The sequence below is a fragment of the Ipomoea triloba genome, chromosome 4 (assembly GCF_003576645.1).
Source record: "Ipomoea triloba cultivar NCNSP0323 chromosome 4, ASM357664v1".
Lineage (NCBI taxonomy): Eukaryota > Viridiplantae > Streptophyta > Magnoliopsida > Solanales > Convolvulaceae > Ipomoea > Ipomoea triloba.
Window position 1 is genome coordinate 29,796,203 of NC_044919.1, and position 24,908 is coordinate 29,821,110.

The 24,908-nt window shown below is 35.6% G+C and overlaps 3 protein-coding genes and 1 long non-coding RNA gene across 4 annotated transcripts; 3 read left to right on the forward strand and 1 right to left on the reverse strand.

Annotated features, from left to right (window-relative positions):
- Positions 1 to 11,025: 11,025 nt before the first annotated feature.
- On the forward strand, positions 11,026 to 12,107 carry LOC116016940. The gene is made up of 2 exons (XR_004097823.1): positions 11,026 to 11,246; positions 11,545 to 12,107. It is a non-coding gene; the product is annotated as an uncharacterized LOC116016940 (long non-coding RNA).
- On the reverse strand, positions 11,979 to 14,365 carry LOC116016939 (probable histone H2A variant 1). The gene is made up of 3 exons (XM_031257408.1): positions 14,209 to 14,365; positions 13,719 to 13,842; positions 11,979 to 12,500 (listed from the first exon to the last, which is right to left on the reverse strand). The coding sequence occupies exons 2-3, from the start codon at positions 13,839 to 13,841 to the stop codon at positions 12,201 to 12,203; spliced, it is 423 nt and encodes a 140-aa protein (XP_031113268.1). The 5' UTR covers position 13,842; positions 14,209 to 14,365; the 3' UTR covers positions 11,979 to 12,200.
- Positions 14,366 to 17,888: 3,523 nt separating this feature from the next.
- On the forward strand, positions 17,889 to 21,317 carry LOC116016752 (pyruvate kinase isozyme A, chloroplastic-like). Its single transcript, XM_031257141.1, has 6 exons — positions 17,889 to 18,635; positions 18,786 to 18,876; positions 18,962 to 19,155; positions 19,274 to 19,395; positions 19,591 to 20,069; positions 20,794 to 21,317. Exons 1-6 carry the CDS (start codon positions 18,138 to 18,140, stop codon positions 21,093 to 21,095), a joined length of 1,686 nt encoding a protein of 561 aa, XP_031113001.1. The 5' UTR covers positions 17,889 to 18,137; the 3' UTR covers positions 21,096 to 21,317.
- A 210-nt stretch (positions 21,318 to 21,527) lies between these two features.
- Positions 21,528 to 22,662, forward strand: LOC116016753 (protein ELC-like). Its single transcript, XM_031257142.1, has one exon. It carries the CDS (start codon positions 21,528 to 21,530, stop codon positions 22,608 to 22,610), a length of 1,083 nt encoding a protein of 360 aa, XP_031113002.1. The 3' UTR covers positions 22,611 to 22,662.
- Positions 22,663 to 24,908: the final 2,246 nt, after the last annotated feature.

The following is a 24,908-nucleotide window of genomic DNA, read 5'->3' on the forward strand; positions in this document are numbered from 1 at the left end:
CACTAGATGTAAACCTCTTTGTTATTGGATCCCAACCAAATCCAGAACTATGACGCATAAGCTCAGAAAAGTTGTTAAAACGATTCTTGAACCATTTCAATCTGCTTTGGTATTGTGCATACGATCTTTGACACCCAAGCTTTTCATTCAGAGCAGGAAGTATCCTCTTCTCCACAGTTAACTTGCTTTAACCTCCACTAATATCACGCCATCCATTTTTTATGGCATCAACCATGAGTTGTAACAACTCGTTAGTCTCATTAGGTGCCCATAATGCATAATTTCCATTAACTTTATTTTTACCTTTACTCTTTTTCTTGATGAGTATCTCCCATTTATAATTACTATAAAATAAATAAAGAATCTCTTAAAAAATTTAACTTAATACAATATATATATATATATATATATTTATTTATAAATTAATAATTAATAAACATACAATTATATAAAATTATAAATATATTAATTAAATTAAATTTAAAAATTATAAATTAAAAAATTTGCTGCAACCAGCAGCAAATATTTTTGCTGCACAGTAGCAATCTTGTTGCTACTGTTCGCATGAATCTGCTGCAAACAGCAGCAGCTGCGATCGCAGCAATTATTTTGTTGTGATGGCAACAAAAAATTTGCTTGAACATAAAAATAAAAAAAATAAAAAAAGAAGGTATTTATGAAAGATTTGAAACGTACCGTAAAATTGATGGAAAATTTGCCTAGTTTAGATAGAAGAAAAAAAAGTTTGTAGAGAATATTGAAAAGTTTGGGGTTGGAGGGTTGGATTTCATCTATTTATATTAATGAAGATAAAGTCTATAGAAATCCTATTCTGATAGAGTTTGTGAAAGTCAGTAATTTTTTGAATACCAGTAGACTTTTAATAACTCTATAAAAGTCTGAATCAAATACCTGTATACTTTTAAAGAGTATTGAAAAGTTTGAATTGAATACAGGTAAACTTTTAAAGAGTTTATAAAAGTCTAAATTGAATACCACCAAACTTTTAAAGTTGATAAAAGTATTTAAAAATTCATGAAAGTCGTGATCGAATACACCCCCCTTAATTATTGACAATGCTCTATGAGAAAGAGGAGACAACACCGGTCGGTGAAGGTGAAATCATTGGTGCAAAGTCTGGAGGATTTGAAAAGTCAATGAACGAAAGACCTAAAACTATAAAGTTTGACCTGGGTAGACAAAAGTACGCTAATTCACGTTGGGCTTTAAATTCGGCTTTTTTGTCGTGTCCCCATAATCACGGGCCTTCAGTAGCCCAGCTTTAGCTTCAGACAGACTAAACCTGCAAACCCTATCCAACATAACCCCCTCAGCTCCCTACGCTTTTCACCTCCTCCTAAAACCTAAACTACAAACTAACTAGACTAGTTCCCCCAACAACCTCGTAGTTCATCACTAATATAACAAGTTTTCTTCTCACTTCTTAATAAACGATTCATTTTTAGTTACAATGGTGTAACTACTCTTTTTACTTGAGCTGATATAGTTGGCTTGCAAGAAATGCGCAATAACATTTGTTTACACTAATTTCTCTTTCCTAAACATAGGTAGATGAGTTCGTCAACATTTGATGGTTACCGTTGCTATTTATTGACCTTTTTAATTTGAGTTGATTATATATGTTGCTTATTTGTCTTTTTAGTTTGAATTGGTTAGTTGTTGCCTATTAATTTTTTTTAATCAATTATCTATAGACGAACTAAACTGATTTACCTTATTTGGGCGCTTTGCCAATTAGTCTTCCAAAGCAAACTTCACTTAGAGTATATATAGCAGACTTTCTTATAAATTAAAGTATAATTGACAACTTTAATTTAATTTCGTACTAGGTGCATGTCATTTATAATTAATGAAAATTTAACAAAATAATTATATATGAATAACTATTTTTATATATTATCAAAAAAAATCCAATGTGTCTTACCCGTTACCATAAACATAAAATATTATACTTTTTTGTGATGTAAAAAGAATAAAGCTATTTTTATCTTGTAGTCTTTTTTTTCTGTTTTAAAAGCGAACTCTATTGTTACATCGTAACATTTACAATTTAATAATATTTTATCCAATCCCAACCTTACAAGTATGAAGAGAGTCATAAGAGAATATTTGATAAGGTGTAATGACACTTTATTTTGAGCAAATGCTTCTAGTTGAAACCTAACAGACATAACCACAAGAAAAGTAAATTCTGTAGTAACTAGTAAGTAGGTGGTTATAGTGGGTGGCAACTTATTAATAATAATTCATTGTTGCTTTCAAAAAAAAAATAAAATAATTCATTGTTCTTAAATTAAATTTCCTCTCTACAAGCTTAGCATATAGCTTAGCTCATTAGCTTATCTTGAAAGTCTAAACAATTAAAGAAAAAAATGGCACAGCTAGATGGAGATGCCTTCCTTGTGGTGTTTAAATCAAATGTATAAGGTGCTGAAATGCCTACAGATGCGGCTTTAATTCACTGTTACACATTGTGGGTTTGTTTCTTTACCACATCTGTCCTCCTCCATCACATCACTTCACCTCATTATGGATATACCTGTCTGCTTCACCAACCCCCCGCCCTACAATCCCAACATATACATACATACATACATACATACACTCCCCTAATCCCCTTCCCTCTCTATATATACACACACCTAACCCCCACCATGTATCCTCACATACACTTCTACCCTTTTTAAGGTTTCTTTGTTCCTACTTAATTCTACCTTACTTCACTTCTCTCCTCTCTCTCTCTCTCTCTTTATATATGTAAAGATATTGGGAGAAATTAAAGTTTTAGGGTTTGTATAGTAGTGTGGTTGGATTTTTTTTTATTTTTTTTTTGGTTGGAAGTTGGAAGAATGGATTATGGTGGTCTGGGGAGGAATAAGTGAAGCTGCCAGCATGATCTAGCTTTGGCCATTTTCTTCTCAATTCTGCTTTCTTGTTGTAATGAAAAGAATAAATAAATAAAGAAAGAAAGAAAGAAAGGGTTAGTTGACCGTGGCTAGGTCATGCTCTGACAGCCTCACTCTTTCCTCTTCGAGGATTCCGACAGCGCATACACACAGATTCCAACAACAAATTCACTGTGTAAGTTGTCTTTTGTTTTTTTGCCCTTTTATCTCTTTTGTCTGTTTCTGTCTCTCTGTAACTGTGTTGTCTTCGATCTGGGCTAGCTTAAACACCTCTTTCATTTTCTGTTAAAACTTTTGATCCAACTTCAAATGCCTCGCCGCCGTAGCTTTTAATTGCCGCAGGTACGAGGTTACACTCCCCCGCCGAGTCGCCATGCATGTTTTGGTCTTTGGGAACTGAAACCATATGAACACAGATATCACGTCCGCGCCGAAAGCTTATATACACATTTGCCGGCGACCGACGACGTTCGAGCTTAATAACGTTAAAATGCTTTTTTGGCTCTTTGGATGATTAATCAAGTGACTAAGAAAACAGCGAAAAGATCAGAGAACTGTCGGATCAGATCTGTGCATATTAGGGTTTATATAACAGAGTTATCCCATCTAGAATCCGATCGAAGAGTTTGGAACTTTCTACCGGCAGGGATTATATGTCAAATTTTATTTCTTGTGATATATAATTTATGAGAAATGTAACGTTGCATTAAAAAAAATGATTACTAATAATTTATTGAACAAGAATACGAGAATATAATTAACAAAAGATGGCCTAGATGGCTAGCTAGATGCTATTGATCCTATACAGAAAGTGCAGTGAAATATATCTTGTTTCTTGTATACTAGTTTGTAAAACACTACAATAAATAATACTCCGTACTAATCTGTAAAAAAATTATGCTAAAATAAATATTTTTTTTGAAGAGAATAAAATAAATATTTGATTGGTTTAAATTAAAAATGTTAATGGATTGTTTTTTTTTTTTTTACATAAACTCAAATAATTATTAAGTAAATTCCACAGCTAACTTGACTATTTGTTATCAACCCAGTGCTACAAAACTAACTAATTACTTCTTGTTTTGTTTTTTAGTCTAGGGAGTTTGAATCTGTCTTGATGATCTTATTTAATTCTGACATTCATTGAAGGGTCAATGTCTCACTGCAAGATTAGTTAAACTATTAATTGTAAATAATACATTTATATTTTAAATTGTAAGTTTCTTTTTTATATGTATGCCATCGTTATTGGATCTAAGTTCACAAAAATACCAAAGGTATCAAAACAATGATAAAACAACAGAAAGTGTCAATAGCATTGATCCTAGGAGGGATCTTTCTATCCGGCCAGAGACAATTCAAGAAACTAGTGTAGCGGGTGGTTGAGAGTGAGATACCTATGTTGAATTGAGAGTGCGCTATTTATGTCTGAAATTCTGTCCGCTAGTGTAATAGATGGTGACAAATTGATCTAATGTGGTGTGCTCCTATTAGTAAATCGAGTGTGGCGATTGGTCATGTTACTCGACAAGGCTTGCTATGTGGCATTTTAGCCTTTGCCTGGCACTTCTCCTAGCACGTCAATCATAAACTTCACTCGATCAATCATTCTACTATATTGATCCATCGATCGGGTACAACCAATACATTGAGCTCCTATGTTCTCTTCTTAGACTTCTTGTTTAGATTATTGATTGAATATATTGGATTGTCTTATAATAACTCTATCAAAAATACAATATTATACACATAATTTTAAATTTTTGATAACAAATTTAAACTTTTTTTCAATTGACTCAACGCATGTAAAGTTTTCAGCCACATACATGTACTGACTGGACTTCTAGGTCCACTTCATAATTCAAGTATAACATCGCGGTTTGTTTCTTTAGACACAGAATTTCTTTTCTATGCATAGAACGAGGAATGAACCGACAAACGGCACTGCATGTTTGCAAAGAAAAACATTTTTAAATTTCCTCATTGAATGCATAATAAAGACTGGCGGCCGGCCACGGTCGGATCATAAGTAAAAAGAAGAAGCAACGTTAATTACGGATGACAATTGTCGACTTGTCAAGTTCGGAGATGGGACATCGTCCCTACTTCAACTTTCAATTTGATACACAGTAAAAGACAAAACAAAATGAAAATACTTTGATTTGACCTTTTTACCAAATTAAATATTTTGATTTTATTTTAAAATCGTTTTTATTTCACTTGTTTTAAAATTTCAATCAAATACTCATAATAATGTTAAAATTAAAATTAAAATTTACAACTGCAATCAATCAATAGACAGTCAAATTATTGAAACATAACACATATATTTAAAGACCATGAGTTTAATAGTTGTTAATATATTTTAAGTTGAACCCAACACATGTAAAAATAAAAACAAATTATATATAATTCAAGTTAAGTCGAGGGTTTAATTTTAGATTTGTTTTGGATTTATGTTAGTCTATGGTCATTATTTATTGGTCTTGTTTGGTAGTTAACTAATAGATTATTGTGTTAGTTATTTTGATTGAATGGAAGCGTTAGATGTTTATGAAAATGTATTTGATAAAATTAATTTAATTTGTTAGCTATTATGATGTGAAACAACTTATATATAAAGATATTTTAATATATTTTATTATTTATTTATCTTGTTGGATCAAGAAGGTGATTTAAGAACAAATCAAACCGTCCTATTATTCTTTTTAAAGTACAATTGAAATGCCAAAGAATACATGTGAATGTGTATATATGTGAAATGACACAATTTAACTAGAGGTTTCAATCATTTCAGCACTTGAGGTCCGTCTTTTCGGCACAAATAGAAAATTAAATGACATTAGTTTTAGTGTAAATGAAATGACATTAATCTTGGTATATGATTCTAATTGATTGGTCTATAAACAACATAACCCATAATCAGTTCCTCTGAGTCATGACTTCAAAGGTGTCCAATAGAAGGAGGCTGGTTTTTCATATTATAAAGAGTTTTTTTTTTTTCTTTTTTTGATAGACAATATAGTCACACATTGAGATTGATTAAATTTGTGTTTTCGCAACTAGAATACACTAAGGGTGTGTTTGGAAAGCAGGAAAATGATTTCTAAAAAATGTTTTCTGGAAAATGAGTCATTTTTCATAAAATAGTTTCAGTTTCTGTGTTTAATTGCATTTTGGAAAACTGTCTGTGTATTTGGTTCATTTTCTGAAAAATGAGTAGAATTGTATAATTATATATTTTTATTATTTTATTTAAAATATAAAAATATATAAACTAATAATATTTATTATAAAAGAAAGAAAAAGCAAAATAGCAAGGTTTCCAGCAGATGGCCTGCTCTGGTTTCCGTCCAAAGCTAGAACAAAACTGCTTTGTTTTCCGTCGGAATGGGATAGATGGCTATTTTGGCCGGAGTTAATTCCAGCAAAAGGTCCTCCGACTATTGTGATTTTTCAAATTTGATCATCGTCTTTTAATTTGGACGAATTAAACCCTTGACTATTAAAATCATTCCAACATTAGTCCTTCCGTGAATCTAAGGTTAGTTTGCCATTTAGATTAGGGGTAAAACAGTCTTTTCATAGCTAAGTGTCTTCTTCCTCCTCTTGAGCTATCACTGTGGCGCTGCTCTTCGTCGTTCTCACTCTCTCCGATTTGGCTTCATAGCTGTAAACATTTCTCGTACACTCTCCCAACTCTCGGCGCTAACCGCTTGGGCTCAAACTGAAAACTATGTATTCGTACGCCTGTGTGCTTATATTCTGGACGTTAGTGGAAATGCACAACCTATATATCTAATTCTTTGTTATAATTCTGGAATTTGGGGCTGTGCTTGGATAATTGAATGTAATAATTTAGGCTTTATCCCTGTTCAGAGGGGCTGTGCTTGGATAATTGAAGTCAAATATGTTTACTGTGCACTAATTTGTTAAAATTTGTTATTTTATATCGTGTCATTTTTCTTTTTCTGATTCATTGATGAGCGAGTGAATTTCTCCACCGGCAACCACCGTCTTGGAGGAGTCCTTCTGTAGAGCGGTTTCGAACTCGCGCAACTCGTCTCCGTCCACCGATTGGCTATAGTGTGTCGGCAGCAGGCAGCAGCAAAGGTAGCAGTGAAGTTTGGCAGCAGACCATACAGCCACAAAGCATAGTTAGGCAGCTGCAAATTTTGAACATACTATTTATTGTTGGGTCCCTACATTTTAGGCTAACTACAAAATGACCCCAATTTCTCAACTATAAATAGGGAGGTCATTTTGCCATTCTAGCCATCCCAAATCATTCTATTCTTCCCTCATATACTAGAGATATTAGAGAGTTTGTTGAGTGTATTTCTCCTTCCTAGCAAGAGAGAATTATCCTTGTTTTCTCCTTGTTAGTTAGAGAGTGGTTGTAACTCCTATTTTCTCATAGTGAAATTCTTCTACCCTTGCCCGTGGTTTTTACCCTAATTTGTTTAGGGGTTTTCCACGTAAAATCTGTGCCTCATTTATTTTTCTTTCTCAAATTATTGTTGCAATCTGATCTATCCCACTTCCGCGGGCGCAACATAGTGGTATATATGTCAAGTAGACGGAAAGTCTTTTCTGACCACTTTCTGCTGTTTTTGGCCACATTTTCCGAGTATCCAAATAGAATCGTCGCGCTGTCGTTTGAAATCTCTGTTGTCGTCGCTGCTCAACATTAGATCACGGCTGAAAATGTTGTCGTCGTCGGTCAACCTGAAACGCCAACAACCACCGGAACTGCGACAAACCCGCGGTGATAGAAGTGAATGAGTTCATCTTCATCCCCAAGAAGAGAGCACTCCATTCTCTCTCTACCTACAGTTTTATTTCGTCCTCTGCCTACACCCAATTCACCATTGAACAAATGCCCATGTCTAACAAGGGAGAAAGACTTGGAATTATACATTAAGCAATTGAAATGACTACTTTGCCCCTTAATTTAACTTTCACTTAACCTTTATCTGACGGAAGGACCAACATTGGAAAGAATTCAAAAGTCAAGGGTTTAATTCGTCCAAATTAAAAGACGAGGATCAAATTTGGAAAATCACAATAGTCGAAGGACCATTGCTGGAATTAACTCTTTTGGCCGAGAACTGGAGAAACGGTCATTTTTGTCATTTCGGAAAATGACCTCCGAACTTTTTTATCTGGAAGTTGTTTTTCGAAAAATGAAGCTTATTTTCCTTGGTCAACGGAAAATAATTTTCGTTGACCGCATTTTTCGGACGTTGCCAAACACAAAAATTCCGGAAAATGATTTACTAAACACACCCTAAAGTCCACACATAAAAACTAATCATGTTCATGTTGGATAGGAACTCAAAAAGTAATTCAAATTTAAGACCTTTAGATAATAAGCTGAAAAAAGATTCACGACATTTTATTCACACTCTATAGGTCACATCTTCAAGAGATCGATAAAGCATAAATCCAACTATCTTATTGTTGTGTGTTAATTAGTGTTATATCATCATATCCAATTATGTTATTGTACCTTTTAAAAGGGTAAATCGATCAATTAAAGCCCATTACGAACAGCTTCGCATCGAAGAAAAGTAATCCGATTAAGAATAATTATGCTTGTGAGATAGATTAATTAAACAATTATTTTAGAACTATGGAATTCCAACGAATGCATTAATCATAGTGTTTATTTGGCCCAATAAACACTTATAGCGAAAGAAGTTTTTCTATAATGATTCCACCATAAAACTTTTAGAAATTAAACATAACATTTTGAGTTATATTTTAATATACAAGAAAATTAATCTTGAGATCTCATTAAAATAAAAATTGCACACTCATATCAAAAGATTTTTCGCATTGAGGAATCTAGTTGAGGAATGCAAGCTAAGAGATTGATGGAGCAAGAATATATAGGAAGTGGCCAGCATTGAAAGGGATAGGTACGTTAAATGAGTGAAGTATGATTTTTATACATAAAGGTATTTTTTTTTTAATATATAAGTCTCCTAGTTTAGCTATGTGGCTAATCCTAGCCTCTAGTTAGTTCCTCGCCCCAAGAGTCACTAGAGGATATAAATTCGAGTTGCATGAGCAACCTTTCAGTCAGCCTATCACCTTATTATGCGCACAAGAAGTCCAACACATCCAACTCCAGCCTGATGATCAGAGCCCAACTCTAGAAATTAAGGAACCCAACTCCAATAATTTTTGAAGTGGGATTCAAACTCCCACTCTGTCTCCTCCCAATGCGACTTGAGGTCATGTGGTCAACTGTTATGCTAGCCCGGGGGACATGAGCTTGATTTTTTCTAACACCTATTTGGTTGAACCTATCTCAAGTGTGTGTGTGTGTGTGTTTTTTTTTTTTTTAATACCCCCTCAAGAGCGAAGGAGATTTTTTTGTTATAAATATCATATTTATGAACAATTCTCATGGTATATTTACAAAATTACCATGTATCGTACCACTAAGTGAACCCGATTCAAATTCAAATCACAAAGATAAGTGTTATTGCTTCGCACCATTTACTATTCTCCAACACCAATCATCTAATTTTAATAACATATGCGGCATCGATCGACAACAAATATGGGTACTAATAAATTAATAATACTTGATAGAATGATATATAAATTAAACCAAATAGTATTATTACATGTGTCAATAGTGTAGACTTTCTCATTTTATAGAGATAGAGAGAGTAAATGATATGGTGGATGGTGGAAAAGTAGATGAAAGTGACCCATGTGTTAGGCTATGTTTAGTGGATAAAAAAAAAAGTTGTTTACATGTTAGATACATGTGGAGTGGGTGGGGACTGACATTTGCACGAGTGTGAGGAGGTGATTAAAGGTGATCATCACATCCTTATTACTCAGGCCAATGCTAATTAATAAAAGTATTATTAAACCAAAACAATGGAAAAGTAGCTTCTTTCTTTTACTAGGGTTAACGTTAAAAAACATATAAATATACATATAAAGATTTAGAAACTCAACTACCGGCCTTGTTTGTCCGCATGGGGTTGGGTAGCCATGGCGTGGGCGTGACAATATTATTCACCCTGTCCTTCTCATGCTCTTCTGCCTCTTTTAATTTGCTATTCCCTTTGGACCACTCTCCCAATACTTCTGCTTTTATTCCCCCAGCCCCCACATCATATATGTACATACATATATATATACACATATGACATATGTGTGTGTTTAATTTGTGTATATGTATTATGTATAATGTCCGGATAACTTATTTGTAACATATAATTATATTGAAGTAGTGATTCACGTACGTTTATATCTTCATAAGTAATGGTGTTTACAACTCTAAATATTTTTGTTTTTTATTCTCGATCTATATGTATACATACATACACACACGTGTGTGCATTGCTTGTGTACATGTGTATAACATTTTGATGACTTATATATAACGTATAATTGTACTAAAGTGATTTACGTTTACATTTTAATAATAATAGTTTGTGCTAGAGAAAGAAGCATTATGTATAATAATGTAAGATATTAAATATATTATAGATGAAATTGTGATAATTCTCAACTTATAAGCAACCAACAAATTGGTTTCCGGATTAAGGATTAGAAAGTAATAATAACTTGGAAGTCCCAACCAAGTTGGTCAGACTATTGACTTGACAAGCACAAAGTTTCAAGTTTGACTCTCAGTAGGATGAACTTATTTGATCTTCTTAGTTTGAATATGTTAGCTATAGGTAACATAAACTGATTTATCACATTGTGATCATTTGCCGGTTAAAATCACAACGCAAGATTTACCTAGACACCTTCATATAGTGACCGTAGATTTCTCTCAATTAAAACCAATGGGCTTCCTTGGACAGGCTCTCCTCTCCTTAAGCCATATGCTCTTAGCCCCTTCTGCTACCATTGCTCAACTAGCCCATCAACCGCACCCTAAATTGATCTATGGGTCCATGACCCAAGTGCGGGACCCATGCCCCAACACTTATAATAACAACTACTCCCTAAATTAATCAAATCACCTCAACCTACTCACACGAGTCTTTTATATAAACGATCTGTGTCATGTGGATGCATGTATAGATCAGAGACGCCTTGGTAGAGAGAAGACAAAAGCTCATCTCAAATCTCCTCTTTCTCATCTCCCAATTCAAATCAAGGGCGTGATGCTTTTTTGTGGCTAATCATGCATGCACCACTTGCGGTTGAAGCTGCCAGCATGATCTAAACTTGCCTTCGGATATTATAAGGGAAGATTGGATCATCTGACAGCTTCAACTGTTGTTGGATGCATGGATTCCAAGAGTTTTAAGGATGTCCATTGCAGTTAATCTAGTAAGTTTCCCCTCTTTCTTCTGTGTTATTGTTTTGTACTGTTGCTCTAAAGTCTAAATTGCTTGAAAAGCTAGTGGAGTAATTATTTCAATTTTTGTTTTTGGGGGTATAACCGAAAACCCAATAAGTACCTCCTAACTTCATTCGGTGTCAGAACACTAGAGGCAAGAATTGCACGGTGGCCCGCAGCTCGAGGAGCTAGGATTTCTCCGACTAGAGTTTGGGCCCTTGTGGAGATGGATTCTTTGTACGCAAAATCAACAATAATAATTGACTAGAAAGCTGTTTTTTTTTTTAGATCATAATGGGAGGGGGAACCCAACCCCTATCCCTAACACTTCTGGCCATATTAGCCCGAACACTCTCAGCAAGGACCGGAAAGCTGTTTGGACAACATGGAAGTGCGGAGATGGATTCTTTGTACTTAAAATCAACAAGAAGAATTGATAGGAAAGCTGTTTGGGCAACAAGGACGGACTGGGAGAACAAATGGGGCTTAGAATTAATCTGAAATCTGACATAAATTGATACAAACTGAGCAGTTTCTAGTGAATGTATACTCAGATAGAGCAAGAAAAATTGAATTTGATTTGGTCAACTTATAAAACTTTAGAAGCAGAGTGTATTTAACCAAAAATAGGAGTAATGTTTGACTATTATATCTTCACTTATTTATGAGTTATAAGCAGTGTGTTGAGATAAGGATTGAAGACAGGCAAACTCAGATCCTAATGTACTGTTGAACAGGGCTTCCGTTACAATTGTTAATACATCCAAGACTACACAAATTACAGATAAATTGAACTTATCCAGCCAAAAGTATTTTAACAGCACAAGTACCATTCCAACGAAACAACATCCTAACAGAACAGCTTAGAAGCGAAAGATAGAACAACAAGAGTCTTAATTACTCAGAAGCCTTTTTCTAAAGTTAAACATATGGTTTTCATTCATTCATTCCTTGGGGTTTGTTTTGTTGATGAGGGACTTGTGAATGTGGGGGATGACTCCACCACCAGCAATGGTTCCCTTGATGAGGGTGTCAAGCTCCTCGTCTCCACGAATGGCCAGCTGCAAGTGCCTCGGTGTGATCCTCTTCACTTTCAGATCCTTGCTGGCGTTCCCAGCCAATTCGAGCACCTCTGCTGTTAGATACTCGAGGATTGCTGCTGTGTAAACCGCAGCTGTTGCTCCAACCCTGCCATGAGCTGAGGTTCGGGTCTTGAGCTGACGGTGAATTCGCCCCACTGGAAACTAAATCCCCACAAAGAAAAAAAGAACTTAGTTCTGCACCCTGCATAATCTTGTAAAACTGTAATAACAGAATGGAAGATTACTGGGAAGGAAGTAGTGGTGTTGAGCACATTCAAGCGTACTCTTTTAATGAGCTATGTGATAAGCTCCACCCATGTGAACTTGTCCAAAACATCATAGGACAGTGTCAACATCAAAAGTACTCGAAATAGACCAAGCAATTAACCAGTTGCGTATTCAGCTATTCGCTTCCTCACCCATGAGACTTACAGATCCAAACACAGTTAAGGAACACATCACCTAATGTACTAGTAAAAGTAGAAGTATTGAAATTTCATGAAGCCTCTAGTTATCATACAGTAAGTACTCGAAATAGACCAAGCAATTAATCAGTTGCTTATGCGGCTATTCGCTTCCTCACCCATGAGACTTACAGATCCAAACACAGTTAAGGAACACATCACCTAATGTACTAGTCACCTAATGTACTAGTAAAAGTAGAAGTACTGAAATTTCATGAAGCCTCTAGTCATCAATTCATCATACAGTAAGTAATGCATCTCAAGTCAGAGATTGATAGGAATTCAGATCAATATATCAAACTTAGGTCAAACCTACACTCTTGTGGCATAGTTAGGACCTCAATCAGTACATATCAATAAGACACAATTTCTCCCAAAAAATAAAAAATAAAAAATCAATAAGACACAATATAGTGCAGTATATAGTGTAATGAATGCATCCCACTCCAAATTTCTGCCCGTGAATATTAACTACATCACAGAAAACACCAACCAAAATGATATCACAACCGATATGCTTGTTTTGTCAGCAACCCAATCTTATGCAGAGTAATGCTAGGTTTAACATGGGATAATAAATTCGTAATATCAATCAAGCAAAACTGCAAAAGAAACATTGCACTTCAAATCCTTGTATGGTCAATCAAGGCACAACACAACCATAGTATATTGTGGTGGAGGAAACAACAACAAAAAAGTAAAGTTTGCTGCTAAACCAAGCAGCAGAGTACTACAGCCCAGCAATTTTCTTTATATGTTTTTGGCCTTCATAAAAAGGGGAAAAACTTTCTTCAAATCATACTCAACAAACTGATTCAATTAGCGTTGATAATTAAGTTAACCCATGAGCTTACGAAAATTAAAATTAAAATAAAATTATATACAAGAATAAACGAAACACAAACAGGTAATTTACCTGGAGACCTGCGCGAGAAGACCGAGAAACAGGCCTTTTCTTGTCCTTGTCCTTGTTCGCCGCCGCCGCCGCCGCAGCTGTGGTCTTTCCCGCCAAAAGCCCCTTTCCACCCTTTCCAGCCATTCTATCAACGGGAAGAGTAAATTAAGGCCCAATAAAACGCTATAGGGTTTTTCTCTTTGTCGAAAATTCTCTCTCCCACTGGTAATTTTGGGCTTATTCAAAGGAAATTGGTAGGTAGGTGAGAGGGGCGAAACAAGGAAATTTTCCCTAATTTAGCATCTTTACCGGTTAACGAAACAATCAAGTTCAAATACTGAAATAGGAAACAAATTTCTCCGATCCCACGAAAGAAGCGGCTTAAAATGGAACAACCATGAAGCCGATTTCAGATTTAATCACAAATTTCAAGAAAATTTTGGTAAAATCCACAACGAAAAAACGTCCAAGTACAATGGAAAATCAACAAAAGAAGAGATAGAAACAGCACCTTATAGTATAGGATAGGAAGCAGAAAACGAATAGAAGCGGAGAGCGAGGAGCCGAGGAATGAGAAAGCGGTAACTAGGTAATTGTCTGGACTGTCTGAGATCTGCTTCGGTACTGCTTTTCTGCACAGCTTTAATCTTTGGCGGTTAGTTTAGGTGGGAAAGTGAAATTTAACTTTAAATTCGTCCCAGTTTGCTTACGGCCCAGGCCCAAATATAGTCCGCCTCTCAAGCCCGTTTAATCCCAAAGGCCAACTATAGTCATTCTATAGACCATCTTTACAAGCCCATAACCGGAAAGATTTAGGGGTTGTTTACCAAAATGGAAAAATGGAGAATTTTCTGGAAAAACAGAGAATTAGAGAAGTAGAAAAATGGAAAATGGAAATGTTGTTTACTAAAATTCTCTCTTCAATTGCCTAACTCCTCTCCATTCTTCCACTTCATGTATAATTTTGGAGAAAGGAAATTTGACTCTCTCCAAATGGAAGAATGGAAACTACACGGATGAACAGTGCTTGTGAGGAGAGGTCCATGCTTCGAATCCTGCTGTGCACATTTGGACTTATTTTTTTACTCCTCTTGCTTGTCTTCCCATTTTCGTCTACTGTGCACTCTTTTTCTCCTTTTGCTTGTCTCTTCCTTTATTATTATTATTATTATTATTATTATTTGATTTGATTTGATTATTATTCTCCTTTTCATTATTTATTATTATTATTTGTTAATATTATTATTATTATTACTATTTTTATCTTAATTATTATTATTATTATTATTATTATTATTATTATTATTCATCTTATGCACACAGATTTTATTATTATTATTATTATTATTATTATTATTATTATTATTATTATTATTATTATTATTACAGTTTTTTCTCCCCATTTTGTGCTTCTCACATTTATTATTATTATCGTTTTTCTTTAATTACTATTATTATTAATTATTATTATTATTATGTACTCAAATTATTTACTAAAATGATTGAAATAGTTATAATTTACTTAGTAATATGTTTTTATCGACTTTTGTTACTTTTGTACATTTGAATTTTTTATTTAAAAATGAAATCATTATTATTATTATTATTATTATTATTATTATTAGTAGTAGTACTTGTGTGTCGTATTATGAAATTTGTATATGAAATCAGAAAATTGGAGAAATGGAAAACTGGAGAAATGGAGATGGAAAATGGAGAGATGGAAAACTGGAAAAGGAAAAACAGAAAAATGAAGTAAACGACCCCTTAGGGTGTGTTTGGTTGGTGGTTTAGGCATAAAGTATGGGTATCAAAATGATTATTATTGTTTGGTTGATAGGTTTTAGAATACTACTATGCGTTTGAAATACCTCATTAATTTGAAAATTCATACCATAATAAAATAAGGGTTTCATTTCCCTTCCTCCTTTCTTCCCCAACTAATATTAATCATTCTCATTCCACCCTACTACCAAGCATGCAAAATACTTTCACCAAACACATTACCATTACTAAGTATTCGATACACATACCCTTACATCCATTCTCTGCTCCCAAAAGGTTAAATTCTAAATCCCAATGAGCCTTCACGCCTCAAACCGACAAAGCATCTTTGCTATTAAGACTCGATCCCTGGTTTTTGCCAGAAAACTTCACCTTTGTGACCAGTTGAGCAGTCCATGCAAGCAATTTACATCCATTATCGAGCTTATTATTGACGGTATTAATTCGCTTAACACAGGTACTTAACGATAACGAAGATTTAGGGGTGTGTTTGGTTCGCACATGGGAATCGGAATCGGAATGGGTATCAAATACTTGGTAATGGTAATGGGTTTTGGTGAAAGTATTTAGCATGTTTGGTAGTTGGGTGGAATGGGAATGATTATTAATAGTTGAGGGAGAAAGGAGGAAGGGAGATGAAACCCTTATTTAATAAGGGTATGGGTTTTCTCATTAATGGGGTATTTCAAACCCATAGTAGCATTCACAAAACCTATCAACCAAACACAAACAATAACTTTCGTACCCATTCCTTATGCCTAAACCCACCAACCAAACACACCCTTAGTGAGTTGTAATTGATTACACGAAACTAGTTGTTGGTCCTGTTTGGTAAAATAGTCTATCAGTCAATTTTAGCTTATTTGACCACTATTAAGGTTCGTTTGGTTCGCACATGGAATCGGAATCGGAATGGGTATCAAATAATTGGTAAGGGTAATGGGTTTTGGTGGAAGTATTTAGCATGTTTGGTAGTTGGGTGGAATGGAAATTATTATTAATAGCTGGGGAAGAAATGAGGAAGGGAAATGAAACCCTTATTTAATAAGGATATGAGTTTTCTCATTAATGGGGTATTCAAAACCCATAGTAGCATTCTCAAAACCTATCAACCAAGCACTAACAATCACTTTCATACCCATTTCTTATGCCTAAACCCACCAACCAAACACACCCTTAGTTGCTTGAGTTGATTAAAAAATCAATATAAGTGTTTGGTTAATCAACTTTTTGTAACTCTAAAATGCTAAAATTCAAAAAGCTGCTCAAAGCAACTTTTTCAATTAGATTTTTTAGAAAATAAATTATACTAAATAGCTAACAGCTAACTTACCAAACACTTTTCTATAATCAGTTAATGTTATCAATTGGTAATACCCTCTAACTCAAACAGCTATCGGTTATCAGCTAACAGACATTTACCAAATATGGTCGTTGTATTGGAATGGCAATTTGGTTCAAAATAGATATTGTCTTATTACCACAAACATGTGCTCCATATAAAAAGTATGGATTACTTTTATCTATCTATTTTGATTGATCAATAATTGTACATTAAGAAAAAAATGTAGCGTCACTTTAATAATTACAACAATATATTTGAAAATGCTTTATAGTACATCCGATCCGTTAATAATTGATAGTGTACTAACATGTGCGTAATATTAGTTATTTGTGAATACATTTTATGATTACATTATCAATCGTCTCTAAATAATAAGTCGAGGACCAATTTGTGAATTTAGCTATAGTCGAGGGACCATTTTGGGTATTTACTCTTTATTAAATTATTAAAAAAAATGAAAAAATAAATTAAAAAAAAAGTATCATCCGCGGGACAGTCGGTGGTTGCCTCGTTCACAGATAGTCATAGTTGTTCGGCGAGGACAACCACAACTGTCAAACATGAGGTCCAGATCTGAACCTCGAAAGCCTGGAGCAAGGGCGACGACCACAATATAAACACAATATGTGACAAAGACCTTGTGGTCTAATGACAACCGGTTGTACTCTCATATTGAAGGGGGTGGATTCGAGCCTACAATATTGCGTTGAGAAAGTAGTTATGAATAGATATTGCATTGTAACAGAGTCAATAGTATTAAAAAAAAAACACAATATGTGAGACAAGTCATTTAATTTCATTTTAGATATATTATAATTTTATTTTGTTCTAAATACATTAAAAATATAAAATTTATTAAATATAAATGGGTCATTTTCGTAAAAACCTTATGATCTAGTGACATTCGGTGTCCCAGTTTACATTCCCACATGAATAATAGTCAATGGAGACTATGAACATATACTACACTGCGTAAGTAGTAGTAAAAATAAAAGGGGGCGATCATAGTCCACAGTATAACAATTGTCTCAAGTCTCAACCATACAATCTGTAATTATGAGTCAACATTTTTAGGCTGTCCAACATCGACCAGTCCGTTGAATCTACGCAGCAATATTAAAGGGGCGGAGTACTCGAATCTCGCCAATATATCGCCGTCGACATAGCTAAACCCTAAACCTCATCCTTGCATTCTCACATTCCAGTAAAGTTCCGGCAGATCACTAGCCGGAACCGTATACTGACACCCTCGGCGCCGGTCTTCTCCGCGAGTGATCCCGGGAAATTCAAAATTCCCGGCGGAGAAAACAATGTCGCTATCTTTTAGCTTTTCAGCCGGCATTTCTCCGGCACCCACCGGAATCCTATCGAAGGGGCTCGTTTGGAATCCTTCTCCCATCTTTGACTCCCGGAGAAGAGTATCCGATGTCGTCAAGGCTCAATCAAGCAAAATGTCGGTCACCAATGACGTGGCTGGGACGGTGCCCTTGGTTCTAACGCCGGTGGTTCCGGTGACCATGGATCCTCCTGCTGAGCTGACGGAGAATGCTTCGCAGAGGACGAAGCTAGTTTGCACAATTGGTCCGGCCACGTGCGGTTACAGCGAGCTCAAGGCACTCGCCGCCAGTGGAATGAATGTTGCTCGTTTAAACATGTGTCACGGCACTCACGAGTGGCACCGGAGCGTGATCGAGAGTGTTAAGAGGCTTAACGAGGAGATGGGCTTAGCCATTGCCATCATGTTGGATACAGAGGGCAGTGAGATTCACATGGATGATCTCGGTGGTGCTACGTCAATTAAGGCCGAGGTACTTCGATGATAATATAAAATTTTGGCTCTTATTTATTTTTATTTTTATTTTTTTAATAAAATTCTGGTGCTTCATATAGTTGAACTCTACGTTAAAAACTAATTTGGTTTGATTATGGAATGATGATTCTGATCTTTATACATTTAGGATGGTGATATATGGACCTTCACTGTGAGATCCTGTACTTCATCTTTGCCGGAATATACTGTCACTGTGAATTATGATGGCTTCTCAGAAGGTTGGTGTGCCAAGAATCAAGTAGTAACATGTAATAAGAGCTATTATGAATATCAAGCTAATCATCTAATTGGTTGAAAATACAGATGTTAAAATTGGTGATGAAATTGTTGTGGATGGTGGAATGGCGGGGTTTGAGGTGGTTGAAAAGATTGGTCCAGATGTAAAATGCCGTTGCATTGATCCTGGATTGTTGTTACCATGTGCCAATCTTACTATCTGGAGGGAAGGTAGACTTGTTCAAGAGCGTAATGCTATGCTCCCTACAATTTCTTCCAAAGTAAGTGACACATGCCTTGTTTTATGTTTTTTAAAGCAGGGGCAATGGATATTGAACATTCGGAACACCTAGAAGATGGATTTCTTCCACTAATTTCTAATCTTTCTGGCATTTATAGGATTGGCTTGACATAGATTTTGGGATCAGAGAAGGGGTTGACTTCATTGCAGTCTCATTTGTGAGAAATGCTGATGCAGTCAATGATTTGAAGAGTTATGTTGCTGCACACTCTGACAAGAAGTAAGCATGGAGATTATATTAAGTGAAAACTTTTATGGATTTAGTTTATTAAACATTCTTTATGATTTGATAATTCATTGGTAATGATAGTACTCCGTCATCATCATGCTGGTGATTGTGTAAGTTCTTTAGAATATTTGATGGATATGGAGCCATTTATCTCTAAATTCCTTTATGCTGGTTGTATAACTGCAGCAATGTTGCTGTAATTGCAAAGATAGAGAGTGTTGACTCTTTGAAGAATCTACAAGATATCATTCAGGCATCTGATGGAGTTATGGTAGCCCGAGGAGATCTTGGTGCTCAAATACCATTGGAGCAAGTGCCATCAGTGCAAAAGGAGATTGTTGATCTTTGCAAAGGGCTGAACAAGCCTGTCATTGTTGCTTCACAGTTGCTTGAATCGATGATTGAATACCCTATACCCACCCGAGCTGAAGTTGCAGATGTTTCTGAAGCAGTAAAGCAAAAGGCTGATGCTCTGATGCTTTCTGGTGAATCAGCCATGGGTCAATATCCTATGAAGGCATTATCTGTGCTGAAGAGTGTCAGTTTGAGAATTGAGAAATGGTTGAGAGAGGAAAAGTCACAGGAGCCTGCTGAACTACTTTACCATGCTCATCTCTTGCCTGGTGGCATCCAAGAGGAGTTATGCAATGCTGCTGTAAATATGGGTAAAGATTCCTTGATAACTCTTCTCTAAGCTTGTTAAGAATTCATAATTACATTCTAAAACTAATGTGCACCAACCAGAAGAATGTGATATTACCTACTCCATCATATTATTCTTTCTATATTCCTTTTGGCATTTATGGCCATTAATCTTGCATTGATATGATGCATGGAACGTTGTACATGTTTTTATTTCCGCTTGATCAGTCATGGATCCACTGTTTTTTTTCTCCCTACTTGAGAAATGAAAGAAAAAGTGTAATGCCATGGTTTAGAATGAAGTTTAACAGCATATATATTGATAGTTTTATGCTCTGAACTGCAACACCCAAAGCTTTCTGGTGACTGCTTGCCTAAAACAGCACACATTATTGTCAAGAGCACTCAATTCTTTTTTATACTGTTGAGGGGAATAGGTTTAACTAACAAACAAGTTAAAAGGTACCAATAGCCTTCGGTGAGATAGTTGCAGTTGCTTGCTTATATTAGTCAAAAGTAATATTGTAGAGATGTAGCAAACTAGCTGTATTGATTAACTGAGAGATCTGGCCATTTTGATTACTGCAATTAGTCTAGTATTCAATAAGACTGCCTTTTTCCTATCCTTGCCTGCCATCACCTGACCAGCTGACCTTGAAGGTTCTTCTTTATCTTTTGTCTGCCACTCGATTCTTGAATGATTGTTTATTCTTACAATACCTTGTTCATGTTGGTCTGTATTTTCAGCCAACAGCTTGGAAGCGGATGCACTGGTTGTTTTCACAAGGACGGGTAAAATGGCATCTCTCCTGTCCCGTGGGCGACCAAACTGCCCAATCTTTGCCTTCACTCAATCAGCACCTGTCCAAAGATGTCTGAACCTGCACTGGGGTGTAACACCTCTGAAGCTTGCACTATCAGGCAATCTGGAGAAAGATTTAAGTAGGGCTCTTGTTTTTCTGAGGGATAGCGGGATGATCAAATCAGGTGATACCGTTGTTACCATGTCAGCTGCATTGCAGTCAATCCAAGTTGTGTCAGCCCCATGACAAATATCTGGATATATCATGCTTTTGTTTCCACATGTTGATTTTTTCTGTCAGAGACAAGTAGTAGTACTATTGTACTAAGTTTGCAGTTTCCTAGGGTTGTTCTTGCTTGGTTTTTGTCGTAGTTTGTTATTTACCACAGAAAGTATTGTATATCAGAGGCTTTTCATTACATTTTTAATATTGATTCTTGACTAGCAAGCAATATCTTTTTTAAAGCTATTCAGAGCAAGCTTATCCATCTAATCTGATTATACTAAGTTCAAGTTGGTCCAACCCATGACAGATCAAGAAAAGTCTCAAGCAACTAATATGCAATTAACAACTTCAGAAAAGATTGACTTGAATCCTTCAAAGTCATTTTATATGTTCATAAATTCTCAACCCATTTTAGTATGTATATTAAAGTCTTGGTCTCTACTCTTTAGTTTAATGGAGTTCCTCAAATCTCTGTCTGAACTGTTCTCTCAAACCATTTCAATTCAGCCATCTTCAGTAGAATTTGTAGAAGCTGCACTTACCAGTACAACTGGCCCCTGTGCACTCTCTTATTATGATCCAGATCAAATCTGCTTGATTCGAAGACACATGATTTCTCTCCTCCAAGATTACCCTTCTTTCAAACCTTCCATGGAAGCTTTTATACACAACAATGGCTCCACTGTGAACCTTCTGACAGCAAACGGTGAGCTGCACGTCTCTTCCTCAGTCCCAGCTGTTCCCCTTAAGGTTTTGGTGCATGAAAATTACCCTCAAATGGCTCCTATTGTCTACGTTGTACTGAACTCTACTTGTCCGGTTTATCAGAACCATCCTTTTGTTGATTCTGGATCTGGTGCTACAACGTGTTCTTACCTCGAGAACTGGCTCTATCCTGGCTGCAATCTGTCAGGCCTTGTGCGCAATTTGGTTAAGCTGTTCTCGCACTATCATCCTTTCTGTTACTCCCCATCTTCCGGTTTGGCTCATCCCAATCTGTTCTCAAAGAGGGAGGCCATGGACCGGCTTGTGTGTTCCCTTTACTACGACGTGATGAACTTTAGTTCCACGGCTGAGAAGGAGATAGCAGAGCTCTCAGACATTCAAGTCGAGATGGCAAAGCGGGCAGAGATGGTAACCAGCATGGCGATTGAACATGAACGGGAAAGAATAAGTTTGAGGCGACTTGTGAAGAATATGACAGATGAAGCGGATAAGCTGTTGAACTGGTTGAAGGTTCACGATGAAAGGCGTTTTGCTGCTGTGATCGGGGATGATGCGATTGTTGATGCTTTTGAAGGTGTTGATGAGAGGTCTAAGAGAGTCATTGATTGTCTGGCTGGGGAAATGGCCATGGAGGATTCCATTGATGCCCTAGACAAGGCACTTGAGCTTGGGGTGGTGCCTTCTGGTCAGTATATTAAGCAGGTCAGGAGTTTGGCAAGGGACCAGTTTGTGTACCGGGCCAAGTTGCAGAAACTCGGAAGTTTGTCAGAATTAAACAATTACCACTACACCAAAGACTATAACCTATAGTGGAGACGTAACTTTGTTTTCATGTAACAAATAATGCGTCAAATCTCCAGTGGCATCTTGATTTTAGTGGGTCTCACTGAATCCTCACAAAATTGTGTAATTCCTCTATTGGACTTAGTCAGATTGTCAAAAATCTTTTTGTCAGTCTAATTAATATGTTCCGTAGTAGTTATGGAAAAGAACTTGATATAGATGGCAATATGGCAATATGCCCTCAGTTCTGCACCATGATTGGTGATGATGTGAAAGCTAAACATCCCTAAACTTTTAGTATACTCTTCATTCCAACTATGTTTGTGCTAATCTTCATGGTTTTTCAGTGACATGATTTGCTGTCATAATGGCTTCTGGCAACATGTAAATGTAGGATACATAGGAATTGCCAATGTGGACTTGATGAGGAGAAATGCAAACTACCTTATTCTTTGGCGCAAAGGGGAAAATCCCTCCCCAGGGACCCACATCCTAGTCCGAAAGGATTGTAGGGATAAATTATGGTGATTCAGTGACCCTTTAGGTGGGAAGAAGTGTCTGATGTCCACAAGGAACCACTCATAGTGAAGAGTGAATTTTCACACTGCAATTACAAGATTTGATTTTACATCTTTGGCGTGTCACCTGAGAGCCAACTGATCTATTCGTGCGGGCCAAACTATTATACTTATTTTGGATTCCAGTATGGTTCCAGCCTTGCATGGATTAAGTAATCAGGCATGATCAAATCATAGTTGTGTAGTTAATGCTAATATTGGCAACCAATAGATTTGCTTCTCCCAGGAGTCAAGGGTCTTCATCAGTTTGTTAGTATATGCTTGTCCCACTCTGGGTTGTCAGCTAATGGATTGTGTCTTAACAGTCTTTTTTGTGCATTCCAGCTTCTGCTTTTGTTTCCAAACAAAACAACCAAACGATTTAAAACGCGTGCTATAGTTATTACTTCGTATATCTTATTGGGACTGACTCTAAGTCGAAAGATAATAAATCATTTTGATTCAATTTAATCATTCAAAGTCTATAGACCCCTAATCATTACAGTGCAAATGTCATTTGGTTTAAGGTAAGTTAAAGATAGCCTTAGTCATCTTGCAAGGTTTAATCATTACAGTGCAAATGTCATTTGGTTTAAGGTAAGTTAAAGATAGCCTTAGTCATCTTGCAAGGTTAAAGTCATTTGGATCGAATCACCTAACCGAATACATTAGAAGACAAAGCAAAGCTACTACCACTCACTCTAAGGTAATATGTTACAACTTTTCATGGGTTTTACACCAAGGTTATAACCATCCAATAGCTAGCATATCCTATGTGTTTAAACAACATTGGTTTGCTCATAACCACTAGATTTTTTCCGTATGTATAAATACTTGCTCTTTGTACTAAAAGATGGTTATGAATTCATGATTTCAAATAAATATAACTCCCATAACCCTTATAATCTTCATCCTAATATTAAAATTTCCTTATAAATACTTATTCTTTAATTTGCTCATATCTAGTCCCGAAAAATATACTTAAGTGGGTGTATTATGATTCATGATTCTCGTACCAGAAAGTCACATGTTTGATTTTTACAAAGATCTTCTTTGCCAAGTCGATTTGACATAATTTTTCAAATGCATTTTATTATTGTGTGTATGAACTCGATTATTTTCCCCATAATCGTACCTTTATAATTTTTGGTAAATCTTGGAATCAATTGCTTCTGGACTTTAGTTGCGAGGGCTTATGTCCCATGAATTGACTTTTTGCCCCATGAGAGCGACTTTTGTTGAATTATGTGACCCTTCATACATTTGAGTCCACGCTAATGGTCACACAACTTGAACAACAAATTCTACAAATAATCATTACTATTTGATATTGTTTATAATACTTTCTATGACTTATACGCATATCGGTTCTACATAAGTATAAATTTCAACAAAAAATATAATTATGATTATTCTAGTTTGATTCGTTAATAATGAAAAAAATTTATAATGCAACTTGTACGGAGTATAAATTATAAAATTTTGGAAAAAGTGTCAAATAAACCACTGAACTTATCATTTTTGTGCAATTGGGTCATTGAACTTACAAAATGTACAATTAAACTATCAAACAAGTAAAATATGTGAAATTAGAACATTTTTCTAATTTTGTTAAATTCAATTTGAGTTAAAAATATTTCAATATTGACTCCCAAGTCCCAACTAGTATAGTAGAGGAAAATACCACTCTTAATACATACACTTTAGTAATATAATCGGATTTTACCGGAAATTTTTTGTAAAAATGTTTCAATTGCACAAATTTTGC